This window comes from Antennarius striatus, chromosome 13, assembly GCF_040054535.1.
Source record: "Antennarius striatus isolate MH-2024 chromosome 13, ASM4005453v1, whole genome shotgun sequence".
NCBI lineage: Eukaryota > Metazoa > Chordata > Actinopteri > Lophiiformes > Antennariidae > Antennarius > Antennarius striatus.
Window position 1 is genome coordinate 780,383 of NC_090788.1, and position 20,435 is coordinate 800,817.

Sequence of the window (20,435 nt, forward strand, 5' to 3'; positions counted from 1 at the left end):
ACAGGAGGAGAGACGGCGCTACAGAAGAACCGCGTTCCCGCGGAGACGCCGCTTCCCGCCAGACGGAATATTCTGGGCGGTCTCCAGGTGAGTCGGTTTCCTCCACAACTTCCTGTCACGTCTCCACGACTTCCTCCTGAAGAGGATCATCTCGTATCCGCCGCCAAGTCCGTTCGGTTGCGTTGATGCTTCGAGGATTGGCGTGATTTTAGACGATGTGTTCAGAAAAATTAGTCCCGAGAAAGTATCGGGAAAAGATTCGGCTTCCCTGTCAATAAAGATTTAAAAACAGGAAGTGGATCAGGCGTCAGTTCAAACGCGTTCCTGGATCTGATTGACACTGATTTCAGGCGTGAAGAGAGACGACTCACAAACCACGAGCCTTTTTTGTCCTCGGAGCGTCGTCTTCTTAGCATTCCGCTCCTCATCATTTTACCCGTGGCGTCGCATTCCTGCCGCCGACATGTTCCAACGAATCGGCTGCCAGAGACCCGGCCTGAGCGTTCAGTCTGAGTCGAGGCGAGAATCACCGACGACAACACAACCAGAATGAAGCTAAACAACCAGCACTTCCTGTCCTTTCAACAATATTCCACGATTCAGCGACGAAATGTTTATTTGTTTACTTACTTTAAATAATATTTATTTACCTCCCGATGCCGTCAGCCAATAGAATGCGCGTACGGTATCGACGCGTTCGTACGTTAAAGACAATTAACAACGAGGAAAAGTTTCTCTGTGGATGTTTGTCGATATGCAGACGACACTCGACTCTCCTGATCAGAGTCTCTGGGACGCCAACGGGGTTTTTAATGACGTTGTCTTTTTTAAACACCTCTACTTCCTGTCTGTATTGCTCTCATGCTGGTTACATCCCTGCTGCGGCGCCGGGTCGCTTTAGACGACTGGTGGACGTTTTACTCTGGTACCTGACGCTCCTCTGGCCGGCGGCTCCGTTCCCACCTGACGGTCCACACCAAGCGACTCGTGTTCGAGTGAAGAAACCTGGAGGTGTTACAGTCAGGTGGAGGGGGAGCGCGACACCGGCGACCCCACACCTCCGCCGGTAGTCGGCGGGGGGGGGAATCAGTCGCTAACTTCTAACTTTTAGTCAATTAGGGAGAAACAACCTCCCACACGCCGAACGGCCTCCCTGTGGACATCTCATTAGAGACAAACGGCGTGATGGCGTCCCTTCACACCGCCGCCGCCTTCCGCCGACAGCAAGGTGGAGTAATGATCACATCACCCACCGATGGAGACGCAGGAGTTAAGCTACAAACGCTGCTTTATGGGTAATTTAGTCTGAAGATGTGAAGGAACCAGCAGAACCAGACGGGTCCGCCGGTTTTCTTTGGGTTCAACTGAACCCGCTAGAAAACTCAGATTTAAACAGATACTAAAGGGTTAAGGTGGTCATAATTGCATCGCAGACGGACGTTGTCGCGGAAGGCGGATGAAATCCCACCCTCACGCCCTCAGTGGCTTGTGGGCGGAGCTTTAGGGCTCTGCAGGCGGAGTCTAGGATGCCTTCCTGTTAGCCTGACAGCCCAAACAGGCGTCTTAGAGTGTGGGAGGCTAAGCTAACCAGAGGCTACACAAATCAGAGGCTATGCTAATCAGAGGCTAAGCTAACCAGAAGCTATGCTAACCAGATGAGTCTGGTTTCCATGGTGACTCCCGACCGCCAGCCGTGGGGTTGAGGCGGCGCCATGGCTCCGTTCCCCCGACTCTCCAACGTCTGCGATGGCTCCGGTTAGCGGTGGCTAGCTTAGCTAAAGCTCTCTCTGCTAATTGGACAAAAACCATCCTGCCAACATCTTCCTGGGTGAAGACCAGACCTCCGTCCTTCCTGGTTCTCCTGACGCGGATCCTCCTGATGAAGACGTTCCTCCGACCGCGTCGACCTTTATGTCACGCTAACAGCTGGTATTTACATCCACAGATTAGAGCAGGACACGCGTGTGGAGCAGCAGACGGCTGCTATTATGCTAATAGCAAAAACAGACCATTCCTCATCAGGATGAAATCTTTCACGATCTTCCTCTCGCAGACGCGTCTCCTCCTCTTCCTCCGTCGCGCCGTGAAGGAGGCACAGGCCGACACCAAAGCCGACCCTCCTGACATCAAAGCTCCTGTTGGTTCAGCTATGCTAGCGATGACGCTAGCAATGATGCTTCATCGTGCGGCGGAGCGCCATCAGTCATCACCGCCGTCGACATGAGGGAGGGGTCTAATTTAAATTGCGTTATTGTTGGGTTTCTATAACTTCTCCCTCCGTCTCTCGGTTCTCTGCCCTTTCACCAAAGAGCAGAAACAATGGTGCCAGATTAATTTCCACAAGATATAAATGTCAGGTTGAGCACTTTTGAAAATCGATGAAACATCAGATTCGCTCCTCTGCATGCTGAGCGCGTGGAGGATGAGGAGCGGCGCGCAACGACGAAGATTCCCTCCGATTTGGGTTCCTGAAGATCACAGGATTGAAACCCGTTTGGACTCGACTGGATGAAGACGAGATTCTGACCAGAACCCTCGTCTTCATCAGACGATGAAGACGTTTAGACAGAATGTTAGCATGTCTATAGCTAATGCTTAGAAAATGCTAATGTTAGCATGTTTTCTCGCATTGATGTTTATGACATCATTATGTAATCAGAGGTCAGAAACATTGTTTTGACCATAATGAGGTGAATTTCAGTGTTGAACAGCGTTAGCTTAGCACGCTAACGAGCATGAGCTTCACAATCATCTGACTCAGGTCACGACCCAACAGAAACGGACCAGGAAGTACGATCAAATCAGCTAATTGACACGGAAGTTAGCCATCCTAACTCCGCCCATCTCACAAAACCAGGAAGTAAAACCAATCGCCTCACATGACGCTGAGCGTGTCATCATTGCCCCGCCCACCAACCCGTCCTCACGTCACCCCCACCTTAACGCGCTTCCCCCGGCTGCATTTAAATGTCTCCGCTCCAGTTCCCTCCGCGCTCCGCGCTCCTCGCCCTTGCCGTCTCGCTCTCCCCACCCGGACGCTCTAATTGGCTGGCGCTGCCAAATGAGCAAACCGACTGCGCCTCCAGTCAGGAGCCGTTCGTCGCATCGCGACGCTAAATAAAGAGATGAAGGGAACTCCACGTCGCCTCGTGGAGCGAAGTCATACCGCCGCTTCCCGGGGGCCGGCTTCCTGGCACTGCCGTCAACACTCGCATTGGAGGCTAAGCTACTTCCTGATACCTCGGGATAGAAGAAAGTGGCTCCGCCTCCATCTGACTCTCTGAGGCCAGAGGTTTACGGTGACCGTTTCGGGGGCTTTGCTGAAGGGTAACTGCGAAACGCAAAGGGCCGACCTCGACTGGGGTAACACGGCTGAAATGCGTGCGGTAAACAACCCGACGCCGCCGCCGTAAAGAAACTGCCAAACTCTAAAAGTGTGACGGTTATGAAGCAGCGAGGAGTAATCAACCACCGGCTGTTTGTGCGCCGGCCGCCGGCGCTGCTCTCTGACATATGCAGCGGCTCGGAGCTCATTTCCAACCCTTACTTTTACCACCAAATGTTGGCTGACGCAGCGCCGGCTCGCGCCCATTTGGCCGCGGCGCCTAAATGTCACTTGGCCTCTGCAGGAGGTCCCCGGGGAAATAATCCTGCTGAATAGTTGGTGGTAAAACTCCAGCAAGACGAGCCAATGAGCCGCTGCTGGAAAGCTCGCGTATCACCGCCATTACCGCCAGAATATGAGGCCATAACACTTTGATCAGCAGAGATAATATCAGCTCCACCAATAACGGCCTTCATGAGGACGGCGTTTGTGGAGCGGCGACGGCTGATGGAACAACCCGGCTACCAGAGGACTAACAGGAAGAGACCGCCTGACCTTTAGCTGCTTGCAGATCCTGACTCCCCACAATGCTTTGCAAAGAGAAGACAAACGCTGGAGCGAGATCCGGTCTCACTGATGTCGTATCCATCCACCAACACGTGGTAAAGAACGAGATGCGTTCTCGGGTGATGTTCAGCTGGTATCTTGAGGTTCTAGCGCCGCTGAGGGCAGCAGGCGGGGTGGGGAACGGGCGGGGCAAAGGTGATCCGGGTGGAGATGATGAATCGTCCGGCGCTCTGGTTCTGAGTTTGAGAAATGATGGGGTCTTTAAAAAAGACTCGTCCGCTCCGAGTAAGATTAATCTGCCTTCTGGACCGGAGTCGCCCGGTTTTTCCTCATTTAGCTCCGACTCTGGACTCAGATCGGATCGGGACGGCGGAGGAACGCCCGGCGCTCCAGATGGTTATCGGTTCTACCGTTCGTGGGAGCCGAGGCTGATGGGATGTAATTGGAGTCGACCCCGACGATGGGAGCGACCGCTGAACCGTAAAACACCAACCGGAACGGGAAGACCACGACCCGGACAGGAAGTGGTGGAGAACCGGAACAGGAAGCTGGATCAGGAGGCTCTTGACCCGCCATCGTCTGGACCTGGCGCCGGTTCCCTGCGATGAACGTGTGTTTATGTGTCGTGGATCAAATCAGAAGCTTTCACGACCGGTGAGGTCGTAGCGGCTAACGGGCTAACGAGCTAACGCGCTAACAGGCCGGGATTTCACTGGACACAAAATCAATACGGAGCAGCAGCCGAGAGCGACATGATAAACGCTTCGCCGCCCCGCCGCGCCCCCATCAGCTGACACACACACACACACACACACACACACACACACACACACACACACACACACACACACACAGGTGTTTAACACGGCGCTTGTCCTGTGACTGGGTACCCAGAGTGGGCGTGTCCACCAGGTGTGACCAGACTCTGATTGGTGACCGACAGTAGACCTGAAACACTGATTGCTCCTCCTCTTCCCCCGCCCCCCTTTTTGTTGCCTGGCAACAGCGAACTCCAGATTTGATCTGAGGGCTATTATTTCTGTGAATTTCTAATCAAACGATCTGATCGCGTCTCGATCAACGATCTGATGGAGAACAGCTGAACTCCAGTAACCCCCGGCAACCAGTCAGACAGGAAACAGGAAGTAGATCCAAGATAAGAGACATATTATTGGGTGTTCATTGTCACGCTTCAACTGGGCGGAGTCTAACCTCATCAAACACCAGAGTCAGGATGGGTGTGAGGGGGCGGGGCTTCAGGATGGACCATCACGAGGGGGCGTGGCCTTCTGTACCATATTAGTAAACATTTAGATAGCATCTGTTTAGTTAGCAGCTAGTAGCATTTAGCTGCAAGTAGCATTTAGCTGTAGGTAGAATTAGCGACTGACTGACACGGCAATAGGAATGTCTTCCTGTGATGTTTTGCCCCCCTCCCCCCCCCCCTACAACCCCAGCCTTTGGGAATGTAAACCCCCCCACACAGGAAAACAGTCTGATGTCATCAAACCCCCCCGGTGGTGTGAGGTCGCTCTGCCCACCTGCACTAACATGTTAAAGTAAACGTGAGTTCACAACTGGCAGCAAAGCCATTTGGGGGGGGGGGAGTGGGGGAGGGGTAGAGTGGGGGAGGGGTGGGGCATCACAAACGGCCGGAACAAATCTGCCCTAGTTTGCTGGGAGGCTTCAGTTTAGAGCAGACAGCTAAAGCTAAATGACCCCCAGGAGGCCACGCCCCCTCCCTCCCCCCACCCCCCCAGCCAGAACAAAGACAGGTTGAAAGGAGGTGTTTAGTGGGAGGAGCTATGTGGTGCAGGTATGTGGGGGGGGTCAAACTGAGATGAGACATGAGATCTGTAGCAGGTAGTCGTTAGCTTACCGACTCACACACACACACACACACACACACACACACACACACACACACACACACACACACACACACACCACACACACACACACACACACACACCACACACACCACACACACACACACACACACACACACACACACACACCACACACACCACACACACACACACACACACACACACACACACACACACCTTTAACATTCTTCCTTTCACCACTAAGGCCTCACACGGCTAAATGTTAACAGAGACTTCTGATCTTTCTTTCAATAGCTCCGCCTGTTTAGGGCGGGGCTGTTGCACCTTAAATCCGCCCACACGATCCGTACAAATGTATGTGATGTAAACATGTTTTGTCCAAAAGTAGTTATGATAGCATTAGCATTAGCAGCATTGGCAGAAAGGGTAGCAGTGCTTGTGCTAGCAGCAGTACTTGATGTTAGCGACTGGGGGCGGGGTTAATTATTGTTTCTGGGGGGAAAAATTTAAATATTAGAGGAGCGCAAAGAATCTTGGGAGTTAGCATTGGCTTCGTTGCTAATTGGCGCTATGGGCTAACGACTACTAGTGGCTTTTTAAGTCACATGGTTGCACACATGGAACCATGTGGATCCGACGCCGTTGTTGTATCCAATCACATACTGGAGGCGGAGCCAAGATGACTACATGCTACAACGTTTAGCATTTACGTAGTACGACTGCGTTTAAAGGGACAAGAAGCTAACGTTAGCGACAGCAGCTACACAACACACGACATCACCCTTTAGCTGATCTCATCGAAAATGCAGCTTCCTGATTGGACGGTACGGGCAATCCCTTTTTGATGGCGCCTGCCAAGAGACCGCGTGGAGGGCCGGACCTCCCAGCGGGCAGCGGCTTCAAAGGGTGCAGCGGGGCGGAGCCATCCCCCCCTCACGCCGCTGTTTGGTTTTAATGATGCTCTCTGGCTCCGAGTCTCCTTCACAGCCGAACATCAAGAGACGCGCGTTCACCGCGTTCACCGCGTCCTCAGCGTCTCCCGGGTCCTGCTAGCGTCTCCGCCGTCGCGCTTCGCCGGACGCTCCTGGCGTCGAGTGGGTAGAAAAAAGTTTTCGCTTCGTAACGACCCCCCCCAGAAAAGTCGTTCCTTTTATTTACAGCGAGCCCACAGGGTGTGATGTTCGTTAGCATGCTAACAACCTGCTACATGTCACATGGGAGTGCGACGGTTAACGACTGGAGGGTCAGACCTCTGGAGGTGTTGTTAGCGGGTGATTGCTACCAGATGCTATCTGTGCTTCAACCCCCCCCCAGAGAGGATCACAACCGCGACGATGACATGTCAGATCCCCGTTGATGCTAGCCTGAGCGTTGATGCTAGCCCGAGCGTTGATGCTAGCCCGAGCGTTGATGCTAGCCCGAGCGTTGATGCTAGCCCGAGCGTTGATGCTAGCCCGAGCGTTGATGCTAGCCCGAGCGTTGATGCTAGCCCGAGAGTTGCACTGATGCTAGCCTGAGCATTAATGCTAGCACCGCTCACATGGCCTGATGAAGAAGAGGAGGATGGAGAGGAGGAAGAGGAGGAGGAGGAGCCCCTCAGACGGGTTTCCCGTCAGGAGGATGAAGGACCATCATCATCAGCAGCAGACTGATGAAGAGCGTTTCTGAAACTCTTCATCAGAGCTGCGTTTTCATCTGAAATGAAAGCCTTTAAAAATCAAAGCGGAGCCAGAAGAACTTTAATGAACGTCAGATTAACAGGATGAAGGAGGTCCTCAGAACATCTGGTCGCCGTGGCAACGGAGGACAGGCGTGAAACGGAGCCCCGTCCTCTTCAAACAAACACGTTCTGACATTTCTGAATGTGGCGGATTTTCCCGTGGAGCCTGAATGCATCACAAGGATCAATTAACGCCCCGTCCCCTCCTGATGACATCATCACACGTGTAACTGTCCAGAGGAGGAGGAGGAGGAGGAAGAAGAGCACAAACCAGAGCCGTCAGACGATCGACACGGTTCTGATCCACGGTTCAGATTATGACTCACAGAACAGCTCAATAATCTATTATAATCTGGTCAATAATCCATATTATATACAACAATATGTTCAATAATACATATAATCCTAAATAAAATGGTCAACAATCTATATAATCTGTAAAAATCTGGACAGTAATATATATCATCTTCAGAGCCCACTTCTTCCGGTGTTGTGGGTTTGCTGGAGCGCAACCCAGCAAACTAGGTGAGGCAGGGGACACTCTGGACATGACGCCAGGGAACCGCGGTCAATAATATACTGTATGTCATGTATAATAGTCTGGTCATAATACAGTCAATAATACACATAATCTACATTAATGTGGTCGATAATATATCTATATAATCTGTAATAATGGAGTAAATAATCTGTATAGTCTAAAATAATCTGGTCAATAATTGATATAATCTACAGTATAATAATCCGGTCAGTCTGTTATCTCACTGACGTCCAGCTCCAGGTGTGATGTGGTTCTCTGTGACCTTCGACCCCATCGGGTAAGCATCCGTCTTTGAGTCGGGAGGCGGAGCAGGCATCTGAACGGACGGCCTGATTCCTTCATCCCATCTGACCTCCTCGTCTTCGGCAGACGTTCGCCGTGGCGCCCGATGCGTCGTGACACGGCGGCCGCCGACCGAGGCGTTGCTTCCCGCCGCCCGGCGCTGAGAGGTGTTGACGTTTCCGTCACGGCGGTGGGAAAAAGACGAGTGGCGCCGACGGCCGAGGTCAGGAAGTCCCCGATGAGTCGGCGCCGAATGTGGGTCATCGAATGCACGAAGCTGATTGGTCAATGCTGCGGCCAATCAGGAAGTTTAATTACCATGTAAATAAGCGTGTAAACAACGCCATCCTATCATGCGGTCCGGTTCCGGCCCGTTCTTCATATCGTATCTTTAACCCTTTGTTACACCAGCGCGCGCTAACAATAGGCGGTTATTACTAGCATGCTAACACGTTGCCGGAGGCGCCAAACACGGATGTGAGAACACAGATGTGAAAACACGGATGTGAGAACACGCGTGAACGCCGAATGAGGATATTGACATAACGTAGGTACGGCGTGAAACGGTTAAAAAAAAACACACGCCGCTCATTATTCAGCGCCGGCGTCTCAGGATGCTAAGCTAGCAGCGTAGGAGGTGAGCGCTTTAACCCCGTCCTCTCCCCTTAATCTGACGGGAATTTAATTAGCGCCGGCAGATCAGCAAAGCAGAAATTAATGAGGAGGATAAAACGTGTGATTACGCGCTCGTTTAGACCCAACCCGACATCAACGCCGGCGGAGGAAACGGCGCCATGTGGCCGCACTAGCGCCGCCACCAAACCTCGTAAAACGGTCAATTTGGAGGACGTGTCACACGTTTATCTAATTATACCCCAACGTAGACACAGGATGGTCGCTCCATGTATGGGCGTTTACCCTTCAGACTCCCCCCACTGCCACACGTTTGTTTGTTTGTTTGTTTGTTTACAGGTAAACATCAGGTCACGTCGTTAAACGTGTCCAGGAGACGTGGTGTAAGTCAGAAAAACGACGTAAGTTGAATTAACTCCAGACTAAACTAGATAACCATTCCCACCTCTGTAATGAGTTAATGTAATTATTAGTGAGTGTATTTAATAATATTTAGTTAATATGAATCTATTTTAAAATTACAAACAACTAAATTAGAATTTGTGAATATAGAACAGAAAAAACGCTTCTTCCCCGTTGCGATTGACAAGGGTTGCTATGGGCAACAATACAAAATGATAGATAGATAGGATGAAGCGTTTGCACCGTTATATGGGACTGTTGGAAACTGTTAGATTACTCTGGTTTAGTTTCATACTAAACGCGACATTCCGGATTGGGATCAGGATCTGGACCCTGATCTGGATCTGGATCCTGATCCTGGCGGGACGGGGACTTACTTGAGGCTGAACTGGTCCACGCTGGCGTTGGGCATCAGCAGCAGGAGGATCCGGAGCGTCTCTCCGGGCTTCAGCGGTTTCTCCGGCAGCCGCAGGAACATGTTCCTGTCCAGCTGTTTGTCCACCAGCGGAGGCTCCGCCCCCGCCTGGTACAGGCTGATGCTGCCGATACGCAGCAGGGGGTGCTGTGACGGCGGCTCCGCCCTCGAGGCCCCGCCCCCGCGGTGCCCCGAGCCCTCGCCACACTCGCCGTCCTGGGCGGGGCCGTGGAGGGTGTAGTACAGCTCGGCCTGGAGGGTGTCGCCACTCAGGAGCCCGTCGCCGGGGCCCTTCCGGCGCCCCAGGGGGGCCACGTTGGCGTTGAACCAGGAGGATGGCAGGTCCAGCTGGGCCAGGCATTGCCCCAGGTTCCCCCTCATCCGACAGGAAGTCTGGATCTCCCGGACGTCCCTGAAGGCGTGCAGACGGACGCACGGCAGCCGGTCCTGAGCCCGGAAGTCGTCCCAGTCGCGCCCGGCGATGTAGAAGAACACCTGCAGGGTGGGGGCGCTAGAGAACACCCGCGCCTGCACGATGAACGCCCGCACCTTCCAGTTGACGGTCAGCTGACCCGGGATGTCCAGTGGGCTGGCGGGCTGGAGCAACTCCTTAGGGAGCGCCAGGTCCCGCGAGAACGGCCCCAAGCTGACGTTGACGGCGGGGAGGTCTTTGGTCTGGAACACCACGAAGCTCTCGGAGCGCTGCAGCGGGTGGGCGGGGCCGCCGCTGCTGCGTCCGCTGCCCCGCCCTGCTGCCTTAGCCTCCCGCAGGAAGAACGCCAGCTGGGCGTTGGACATCTTGAACTGGACGGGAAGATAGACGCTGGGTGGCGAAGGATTGTTGGTCGCCGCCGCCGCCGGGCTGAGGAGGGCGTCCGACCCGGTGGGCGGAACCCTACCTGCAAGAGCTGAGAGGAGAGACAGAGGTCACACAGAGGTCACACAGAGGTCGGCGACTCACATGATTAACAGGAAGCAGGAAGTAACGCTCAGTTCAACAGGAAGTAACGGTCAATTTAACAGGAAGTAATGGTCAGTTCAACAGGAAGTAACAGTTCAACAAGAAGTAACGCTCAGTTCAACAGGAAGTAACGGTCAATTTAACAGGAAGTAATGGTCAGTTCAACAGGAAGTAACGCTCAGTTCAACAGGAAGTAATGGTCAGTTCAACAGGAAGTAACGCTTAGTTCAACAGGAAGTAACGCTCAGTTCAACAGGAAGTAATGCCCAGTTCAACAGGAAGTAACGCTCAGTTCAACAGGAAGTAACGCTCAGTTCAACAGGAAGAAGCGCTCAGTTCAACAGGAAGTAACGCTTAGTTCAATAGGAAGTAACGCTCAGTTCAACAGGAAGTAACGCTCAGTTCAACAGGACGTAATGCTCAGTTCAACAGGAAGTAACGCTCAGTTCAACAGGAAGTAACGCTCAGTTCAACAGGAAGAAACGCTCAGTTCAACAGGAAGTAACGCTTAGTTCAATAGGAAGTAACGCTCAGTTCAACAGGAAGTAACGCTCAGTTCAACAAGACGTAACGCTCAGTTCAACAGGAAGTATCGCTTTAGTTCAACAGGAAGTAACGCTCAGTTCAATAGGAAGTAACGCTCAGTTCAACAGGAAGTAACGCTCAGTTCAACAGGAAGTAACGCTCAGGTTCAACAGGAAGTAACGCTCAGTTCAACAGGAAGTAACAGTTCAACAGGAAGTAACGGTCAATTTAACAGGAAGTAATGGTCAGTTCAACAAGAAGTAACACTCAGTTCAACAGGAAGTAACGCTCAGTTCAACAGGAAGTAACGCTCAGTTCAACAAGACGTAACGCTCAGTTCAACAGGAAGTATCGCTTTAGTTCAACAGGAAGTAACGCTCAGTTCAACAGGAAGTAACGCTTAGTTCAATAGGAAGTAACGCTCAGTTCAACAGGAAGTAACGCTCAGGTTCAACAGGAAGTAACGCTCAGTTCAACAGGAAGTAACAGTTCAACAGGAAGTAACGCTTAGTTCAATAGGAAGTAACGCTCAGTTCAACAGGAAGTAACGGTCAGTTCAACAGGAAGTAACACTCAGTTCAACAGGAAGTAACGACATCCTGAGCAAGACATGAAAAGAACCCCAGAACACCCGTGGAACCTCAGGCAACAGAACCCGTGATCCCAGGAGTCCTAGCACCGTTCACACACAGGTCACATGACCCCAGTCAACTTGTAACACTTGTAACAAAAACTTGTAACACCTGAACAGAACCAGCAGAACCAACAGAACCAACAGAAACAACAGAACCAACGTACTGATCAGAACCCAGAGACTCCAGCAGCTCCTCCAGCCCCCCAGGTCCAAACCCGACGTGAAGAGTCCCATCATGCAACAGGGTTCTCATTGGAATCCCGTCCTCCGAATCCCAACAAGTTCCTCAGGAGTTTACGGTGCCCCGGGGGGGGGTTCTCCAGAGAAACCCAGAGCTGGTCTCCAGTCACAGAGGAGGAGGAGGAGGAGGAGGAGGAGGAGGAGGAGGAGGAGGAGGAAGAGCAGCTCCGGTGTTCCTCCACTTCCTGCTCGTCTTTGTCGACTGCGCTGGTCGGAGTCGCGGCGCCCGGTTTTAGCCGGCCCCCCACGCGGGGATCTGCTGGGTCCGCCTCCCGGTGGGTGGAGCCGGACGGGAACCAGAAACAAAGCCTGTGGCTCCGCCCTCTCTGGCCACACCCAGTCTACACTCAGCATCGGAGCGGCGACGCCCCCAGACGACTGGCCTCGGTCGAGGCAGACACCGGGGTGAGACGGGGGGGGGGGTGGTCGCTTCAATGCCTCAGGCAGAGAGGGGGGGGATTAGGTGAGGATTATTGATGAATTAGCCCCCCTCCCCCTCTTCCTCCTACTCCCTCCCCCCTCCCTTAAAGAAATCCATGAGAATGAGGGGATCCCAGCGGCGGGGGAGGGGATCAGGATGCCTCCCTGGAATTCCCATCATAAAGGAGAGTGGGAAAGGGGGGGCAGAAACTGAAAGGCAAACGGGTGGGGGTTGGGGGGGCAACAAAAGGCTACGCCGGGGCAACAACCTTGTTTTACAAATGAGCAGTCAAAGGAGGGGCCGATGATGAGGAGGAGGAAGAAGAATTTAAAGAGACGGAAATACGACCCCCCCCCCAGCTAACGTCACCGTTAGCCTCTAAAAACAACCTGAAGCCCTCTGACCCCACCCCCACTCCGACCCCCCCATCTGAGCTCAACCAATCACAGCACGGCGGCTAACAGCTGAGTTGTTGCTGCTCTGCTTTAGAGGTGGAAGAAGCTATTAGCAGTTAGCAGCTATTAGCAGTTAGCAGCTATTAGCAGTTAGCAGCTAGTAACAGTCGCTGCTACATTATAATCTGCTACATGATAATCCTCACGGTGGGTAACATTAGCACGCTGTCTTGTCAGGAGACACATCTTTGAGTTAGCTGCTAAGTGCTAACAGCTACTAATTGCTACCAGCTGCTAACTGCTACTAGCTGCTAAGTGCTAACAGCTGCAATTGGCTGCTCAATGCTTTTGAAGTCACCAGGTTGACGCCCATCATCCAACAGGTCTTACTGAAGGACCGCCTCCTCAATCTTCTGGGGTTCCCCTGGTTGGGCGGCGTCCAATAAGCCACACCCTAGGGGGGCGTGGTCAATACGTTGACTGATGCAGCGTCCGGCGGCGTCTGTCTGATCTGTAGGTTTTTATCTTAGCGAGTAGATTTTAAATCTGCGTCTCGAGGCATTAGCTTTAGCGCTAAACGTTACCGTCGTCAGCTGTCCCCCCCCCCGCCCCTCCGTACCTCTGAGCGTCGCCGCCGCGCCGCCGCCATGTGTTCCTCAATCACCCGCCGCCGGCCAAACAGCCCCGAACGGGACGCTTCCCAGCTCGCCGTTTCCTGTTGTTTTTTTAGATGCTAATTTAGCTTTTAGCGCACTTAGCTCGTGGCTCATCTGCATCTGTTCGCCGTGTCCCAGCAAGGCTGGGGGGGCCCCAGTGAGGCTTGGGGGCCACATTGGGGACAGCTTGCTCGCGTTTAATGTCTGCAAACCGCTAACAACACAACGAGCTAACAGAATCCTCCAACGAGGTGCAGCCTGATGCATGATGGGATGCCATTACGCCCCCAACGTAAAATACCCCTCAACGACCCATCACACACTCCTGCTGATTTAGGAAGCAAAAACATCCGTTGCCATGGAGATACGGAGGATTCTGGTGGCCTCTGATGCTAACATTAGCTGGCATGCTAATGTCGATGTAACACCGCTCCCTCCTCCTAACCCCTGGGGGGCCCGTCGGGGGTCATTGGAGACGTGATGACGTCCCATGATGCACTGGGGTGCTCTTCATCAGGTGGGACAGATGGGTTGAAACCCGATCGCCTCCTGATGTCCGTTCAGCCCTCAGGCCCGCTGGGATGGAACCCACTTCCTGTGGCGCCCATTAGGTGACCATCTGCTCCGGTCGGCTCCGCCCCCACCCGTGCCCCACCCCCGCTTTGGTTCCAGTCCCTCCAGGGTCTGATGGTTCTCCTGGTTCTGCTGGTCGGAACCAGAACCTCTGAGGCGTTTAGAAGATTCAACGTCGACCAAACGATGGAGAAAGAAATTCATCGTTTGAACGGCAACCGTGGTTCATCGTTATCAGTTTAAAAAGTTTGAACATAACAGATTTAAAACATGAAAACTTTCACTAAAGTGGATTATTACACTTTAAATTACCAATAAAAGTATTTGTGTTGCTTCCTTTTCTTGCCCCGTCTCATCTCATCACGTTATCTCACTCCATCTCATCTCTTCTCATCTCATCTCATCTCTAATCTTTTGCCTGAAAAAAATCTGCCGCCACTAAACTTCATCACCAACTTGCCGTTTTGACCCGTTTCCAGGCTCCGCCCCTAGGCGGGGACCACGTGACCTCATGACCAATCAGACTTCAGCTATCTGAACTACCATCAATCCCAATCGCCTCCCTGACATCCACAGACGAGACGCTCTCGCCGTTTCATCCCAGAATCCTCGTCAAACCGCCAAGTCGAGATGAAGAGACAGGAAGTCAGGAGGCGGGACATTTGATCCCGGGAAAGAGAAGCGTGTAAACGTCTCTTTAAGTAAAGGTCAGGAGGGACGGCTGACTGCTTTCAGGGGGTGGGGCGGAGTCTCTCGGCGGCGGTGAGGGGTTTCCCCGTCGATCTTAATCTCAGCCTTCACGCTGCACGCTGCACTAAATAAACCGCCGCCGTTTTTTCTTGTCGACTTTTTAATTTCCTTTTTTCCACTTTTGCTGATGCAAACAAAGACCTCAAATCTAAAATGGTTCACATTAGCATTCAATTAGCTATGAACGCAACACAAAGCGCAGATGAAACGGCGCGCTAGCCCCAGGATGAAGCCGTATTAGCACTTGAAACGCTCCTATTTTTTGCCTCTCTCCAAAGACTTCCCATCCCATTCTGACCCGGATTACACGTATGGATTATTTAAAACCGAGAGCGTGTTTGAAGTTCAGCCGCTTCATGTATGTTCACAGGTACACGCTAGCACCGGCGGCTAACGCGTTCGCACGTCAGGATTGTTCTATCTGCTTAAAGATTGGCTTCACGCTAACATTGGTTAGCTCGTAACGGTTCATTATGGGGCAGGAACCCGATTTCCTGTTAAACTAGCGCCTCTGTTAGCTTTAGCTATTGTAGCCTACCTGGGACACGCCCACACAGGTTAACACCCATCCAAGCGCTAGCAGGTTTAGCAGGTTTAGCAGGTTTAGCATATCCGTTACATGGCAGCTGATCTTGTGGTTTGCTCAGAGGGTTAGCATTGTGTCGTCTGTGAGTTAGCTGCTAATGCTGCTAGCTGCTAAGAGCTAAATAGTGTCTGCAGGAAGACGAGGAAGTCCTGGTGGATTCTTTGATCCACTTGAAATCATTCAAAACAATTCCAACAAGGCTCCAACATCCTGCGACGCCCCTGAATTCACCATCTGACCCTGAGCGACACGTCTTTGTGCCTCTGACGTCATGAAAACGATGCTTTTTGTTTTGTGATGACATGTCATCAGGTTTTAGAGACGTGTATCTTACAAGGTAATGAGGTGAAAATCTGACCTTGACCTAGTTTGTCAAGGTCAAAGCTGTGATCTTATCTTCATCCCCTCGCCTCCCTGAATGTAACGCCTTTTGTTTTGTCTTTCTATCTTAACAGGTTCCTGAGGTGTGTGCAAAAAATGTGCAAAAGTGGAAATTTGACCTTGACCTAGTTTTCTTAGGGTCAAGGTCATCATTTAATTTTTATCCCCTTTGCTCCCCGAGGAATGTGCTTTTGTGTCATCTGTCTGTCTGCAACGGTTGTGAAGGTATTTGGCGGACGGACATCACCGCTTCAAGCAGGAAGTGATCATTGGTCAGAAGGTCCAATGATGAAGAGGAGGGAGGAAGAGGACGGTTCGTGAATTACGCCTGATTAACGCTAACGAACCTGTGCTAACAAACTCGCGCTAACAAACCAGAGGAGCGGCCTCATCCGTTCGCGGGGGGGTGGGTCAGGCCTTCCTCACAGGAAGCTATTGATTGAAACTCAATCCTCCTCTTCATCAGGAGGAAGCCCTCCATCGCTAACGCTAACGCTAACGCCTCCTTCTGTTATCGGCCTTCAGTGAGCATCACGGATCGGTTGGAGGTCCCTGAAGGGTTCCGACCCCGACAGGAAGTACATACAGACACCATATATGGTCAATGAAAGGCATCCTCTATTCCCTATTCTTTTCCCGTAAGCCCCGCCTCTGAGACAACTAGCGCCTGGGAGCCAGAATCCACATCAGCGCTAACCGTTAGCCGCAGATGTTAGCCGTGTGTGGTGAACGCGGCCGCTGCTAGCGTTAGCGCGTATCGATGAAAGGAAGCCGAAGCCCGGAGGCGGAACGATCTGATCTGAGAACGCCATCCACAGGGGTCGACACCCGGGGGCGCCGCCGCCGCTATGGAAGGATTTCCTGAACAAAAGCGCGTAGCAACAGGGCTGACGGGATTATGGGATGCGTTCAATCTCCTGATGCTTCATTAATCTATTTCTTCCTTTAATCGGCGTGAGGCGGTGGGAGGATATCCCGTCAATATCAAAAGCATCTGTTTATAATCCTATAAATTAATGACGCTGCGCGGCGCCGCCGCTCCGGCGGCCGCCGCTCCAGCTGCTGCGGGTAGCCTGTTAGCATTGCTAGCTTGAAAAGGCAGAACGCAATTGGACCTTTAAGACACACCTGTCCGCTAAAAGCAGCGGGAGATGAACTCTGATTGGTTCAAGGAACTCGTTTTCAATCAGCTGAGGGGGTTAGCACCTGGAGACGTAGGCCACGCCCCCTAGTAACGCCCACAAATGGACAGATTTCAACATAAATCAAGTTTGATGGGCGGCTTGAGACGTTTTTAATCTGGAATGATGGCTTCCCTTTAAATAAAGAGGCGTCTGGAACGAGAAGAAGAAAAATATCCTAAACGACTCGAAAGAGTGAAAAGACATCAAAGTCTACCCATAAACCCGAGGGGCGTCTCGAATTAAACCAGATTTACTTCCGCTTCCTCCCATCCGTCTGACGTTTCCTTGAGAAGTGAAGGACAGCGTGGCGTCAATCTTTCAGTTCACACCGAAGTTCAGCGCCTCAGAACGCCGCCTCAGAACGCCGCCTCAGAACGCCGCCGTGGAGCGTTCCCCTCCCCCTCTGACTTCTCTGTAATCACTGTGAGTCTAATTAATGCTGCGTTCTGCTGATTTGTGGGTTCTACATTAGTCTTTCATTGTGTTGGACCAGATTCTGCACTACGCCTCTAATTGTCGCCCGTTGGGGATAATAAAGCTCTGCTGAACGCCGGATCGGGATACGACCACTTTTTATTACCATATATGTTTTCCGCCCTCCGGTGTCGGCCATTAACGCGTCGCGGCGAGATTAAATGGAAGCCGCGTGAAGAGGAGACGACGTTACGCCGCCAGGAGGGGAGATGGGATCAGGAGAAAAAAACCCCAACAGACGGAACCCAACCGTTATCCTGCGTTTAAACCTCCAACAGCTAGGGGGCGACGTTCAGGTAGCAGTTCAAATTATCATTACGAAGTCACTACGACAGACTCATCCTACCCTGTCTCATCACATCGCTTCCTGTCATATTATCCTGTTTCATCACTTCATCACTTCCTGTCTCATCTCATCGTATTCTTTCTCATCTCATCCCATCCAGTCATATCCCCTTTCATCACTTCATGTCTCATCTCATCCTTTCTCATCACACCCTGTTTCAGCTCACGACATTCTGTCTCATCTCATCCTGTCTCATCTCATGACATCCTGTCTCATCTCATGACATCCTGGCTCATCTCATCTTGTCTCATCTCATGACATCCTGTCTCAGCTCATTCTGTCTCATCTCATCCTGTCTCATCTCATGACATTCTGTCTCATCTCATCTTGTCTCATCTCATGACATGACATGACATCACATCTCATCTTCATTCATCTCATCCTGTCTCATCTCATCATCCTGTCTCATCAAACTGCTTTAAGCCACTTCCTGTTTCACACCAGGTGTGACCAGGCGACCAATCAGCATTGACTTCCTGTTTCAGGCACCTGCAGATCTTCTTCTTTCCTGGATGACATCATCCATCGTGACTTTGGGATCAGGAGGTTCTGGTTGTTTATCCAACATTCTCATCTCATCGCCATGGCGATCTGGTCCAGAACCAGGAGGCTCGGTTCTATCATGGTCGGGGTCTTTTGTGGGGCGGCCCCCTCGGGGTGTCGTGACCCCGGCTCAGCCGGAGCGGGGCTTTCTGGTGGGATACAATCCCTGTTCGGTTCCCACATGACCCGTTGCCAAATCACCATGACAACCACTTTAAAAAGAGTCGTGAAGGAAAAGCACGCGGGCGTCGGCGGGTCGGGCCCCCGGCGCCAGGAACACAGCGTCTTTTCTTCAGTGGCAGATTAACGAGACGTAAAATGCTTAAAGGCTGATGGAACAGTTTCCGAACAAACCCCTGGCAAGAACCCGCCCGGGTCTGAGCCAGCCCGGATCGGAACCCGGTCCCCACGTTTCCTCGTCTTTTTCCTGAATAATCAGGAATCCGATCAGGCGCCGAGTTTCCGATCCAATCGGAGACTTTGTCTAAATGGAGACGTTAGACGGCAATTTCTTTTTAAAGCGCATTCACTGAAGACACAGATGATTTATTATGTGCATAAAATCAAACGCACCCCCGACCCAAACGCTCCCATTCATTTGTTGTGACACTCGGAACAATGACGGGAATCTGGAGGCCGTTTATCCGCCGCTGAGTTAAATACACCTCAGTCACAAACGATGAAAACAAATATTAGCGTAGCCTCGAGCTGCACAGATGGAAAACACGACGTTCACTCAGAGTTAAGACTCGTAAATAAAAACGTCTCGACGCAAACTTTGATGTTTCTCGTTCCCGTCGATTTTTCTCCACGATTCTCAGTCAAAGGAACGTTTAATTCATTTACCCCGTCATCAGAGGCCTTCCTGATTGGCTGAAGAAGAAACAAAGAGGATTCCTGGTGCTGATGATGATGATGATGATGATGATGATGATGATGATGATGATGGGCAAGTTGTGGTCTACTGTGGGTTTAATAGGTTCTGTTGTCTAGGAGGTGGACAATAATGTAAATCAACAGATTCACACCTGGACTGTTTCACTGCGTGAACCTGGACTGTTTCAACCTGGCCCCGCCCCTGTGTGTGTGTCCTATTTTGGACTCATATTACTGGCTGTTTAACGATGGGGGCGGGGCCACAGCCTTAAAGCTGACTGTCGGGTTTATTTCGGTCGTCACATTTTATTCGACTGATCTTCTGGACGGTACCAACAACATACTGTTGATGTTTACACGGAGGAGTGTTTTTTGTGTACTTCAGTCTATTTGTTGCTCTTGTTGTAAACATGACTCAGCGTTTCCTCCGCAGACACTAAACCTCGCTGAGTCGACACTAATCTAATATTCACTATTTTATGAGTCCTGCTGTAAAATCGAGGCGACGATAAAACACGGAGCTAAAAACACGGGACGGAGCGGCATCCACTGGGCAGCAGCTGATTGGCTCACGCCCCTCTGATGGGCGGGACGGATGAAACAACCAACAGGATGGATGAACTGATGGAAGAACGACCAACATGAACATCAAAGATTTTCACACCAATGATGTAAAAGAGACACGTTAGCCTTCAAGCTAAAAATGTTAGCCTAGACTGCATCTCTGGTCAGGTTTGAGGTTTACCAAGTGGATGAGATAACACACCCAGAGCTAAGTTAGCTTAGCCTCATGGGCGTTAGCTTGGCTAAGGTGACGCCACTAAGAGCTGATGCTCCTGAAGCTAACACCGCTGAAGCTAATGCAACTGAAGCTAATGCTCCTGAAGCTAGCGCCTTGGAAGCTAATGCCCATGGAGCTAATGCCTCTAAAGCTAATGTGACTTCAGCCATTGCACTTGAAAATAATGTCGCTGAAGCGAACATTTGTAATGCTAATGCCACTGAAGCTAATGCCACTGTATTTACTGACCCTAAAGATAATAGCGCTGAAGCTAAAGCTACTGAAAATAATGCCACTAATACCGTTAAAGATGTCCCTAAAGCTAATCCACATAAAGCTAATGTACCTGAAGCTAATGCTCCTAGCTTACAGGC

The 20,435-nt window shown here is 51.6% G+C and overlaps 1 protein-coding gene across 2 annotated transcripts in view; it reads right to left on the reverse strand.

The window, feature by feature from the left end:
- The window catches only part of tmem132e (transmembrane protein 132E), a 131,872-nt gene that overhangs the window by 37,812 nt on the left and 73,625 nt on the right, over positions 1-20,435 (reverse strand). Inside the window, exons 1-2 of one of the 2 annotated variants that reach the window (XM_068330615.1) lie at positions 12,020-12,278; positions 9,698-10,643 (exon numbers count right to left, since the gene is read on the reverse strand). In XM_068330615.1, the coding sequence (XP_068186716.1) occupies positions 9,698-10,643; positions 12,020-12,092 (1,019 nt within the window). In that variant the 5' untranslated portion in view covers positions 12,093-12,278. Of the gene's footprint in view, positions 1-9,697; positions 10,644-12,019; positions 12,279-20,435 lie in introns of those variants that run through there. The other variant, XM_068330616.1, reaches the window with a different exon arrangement.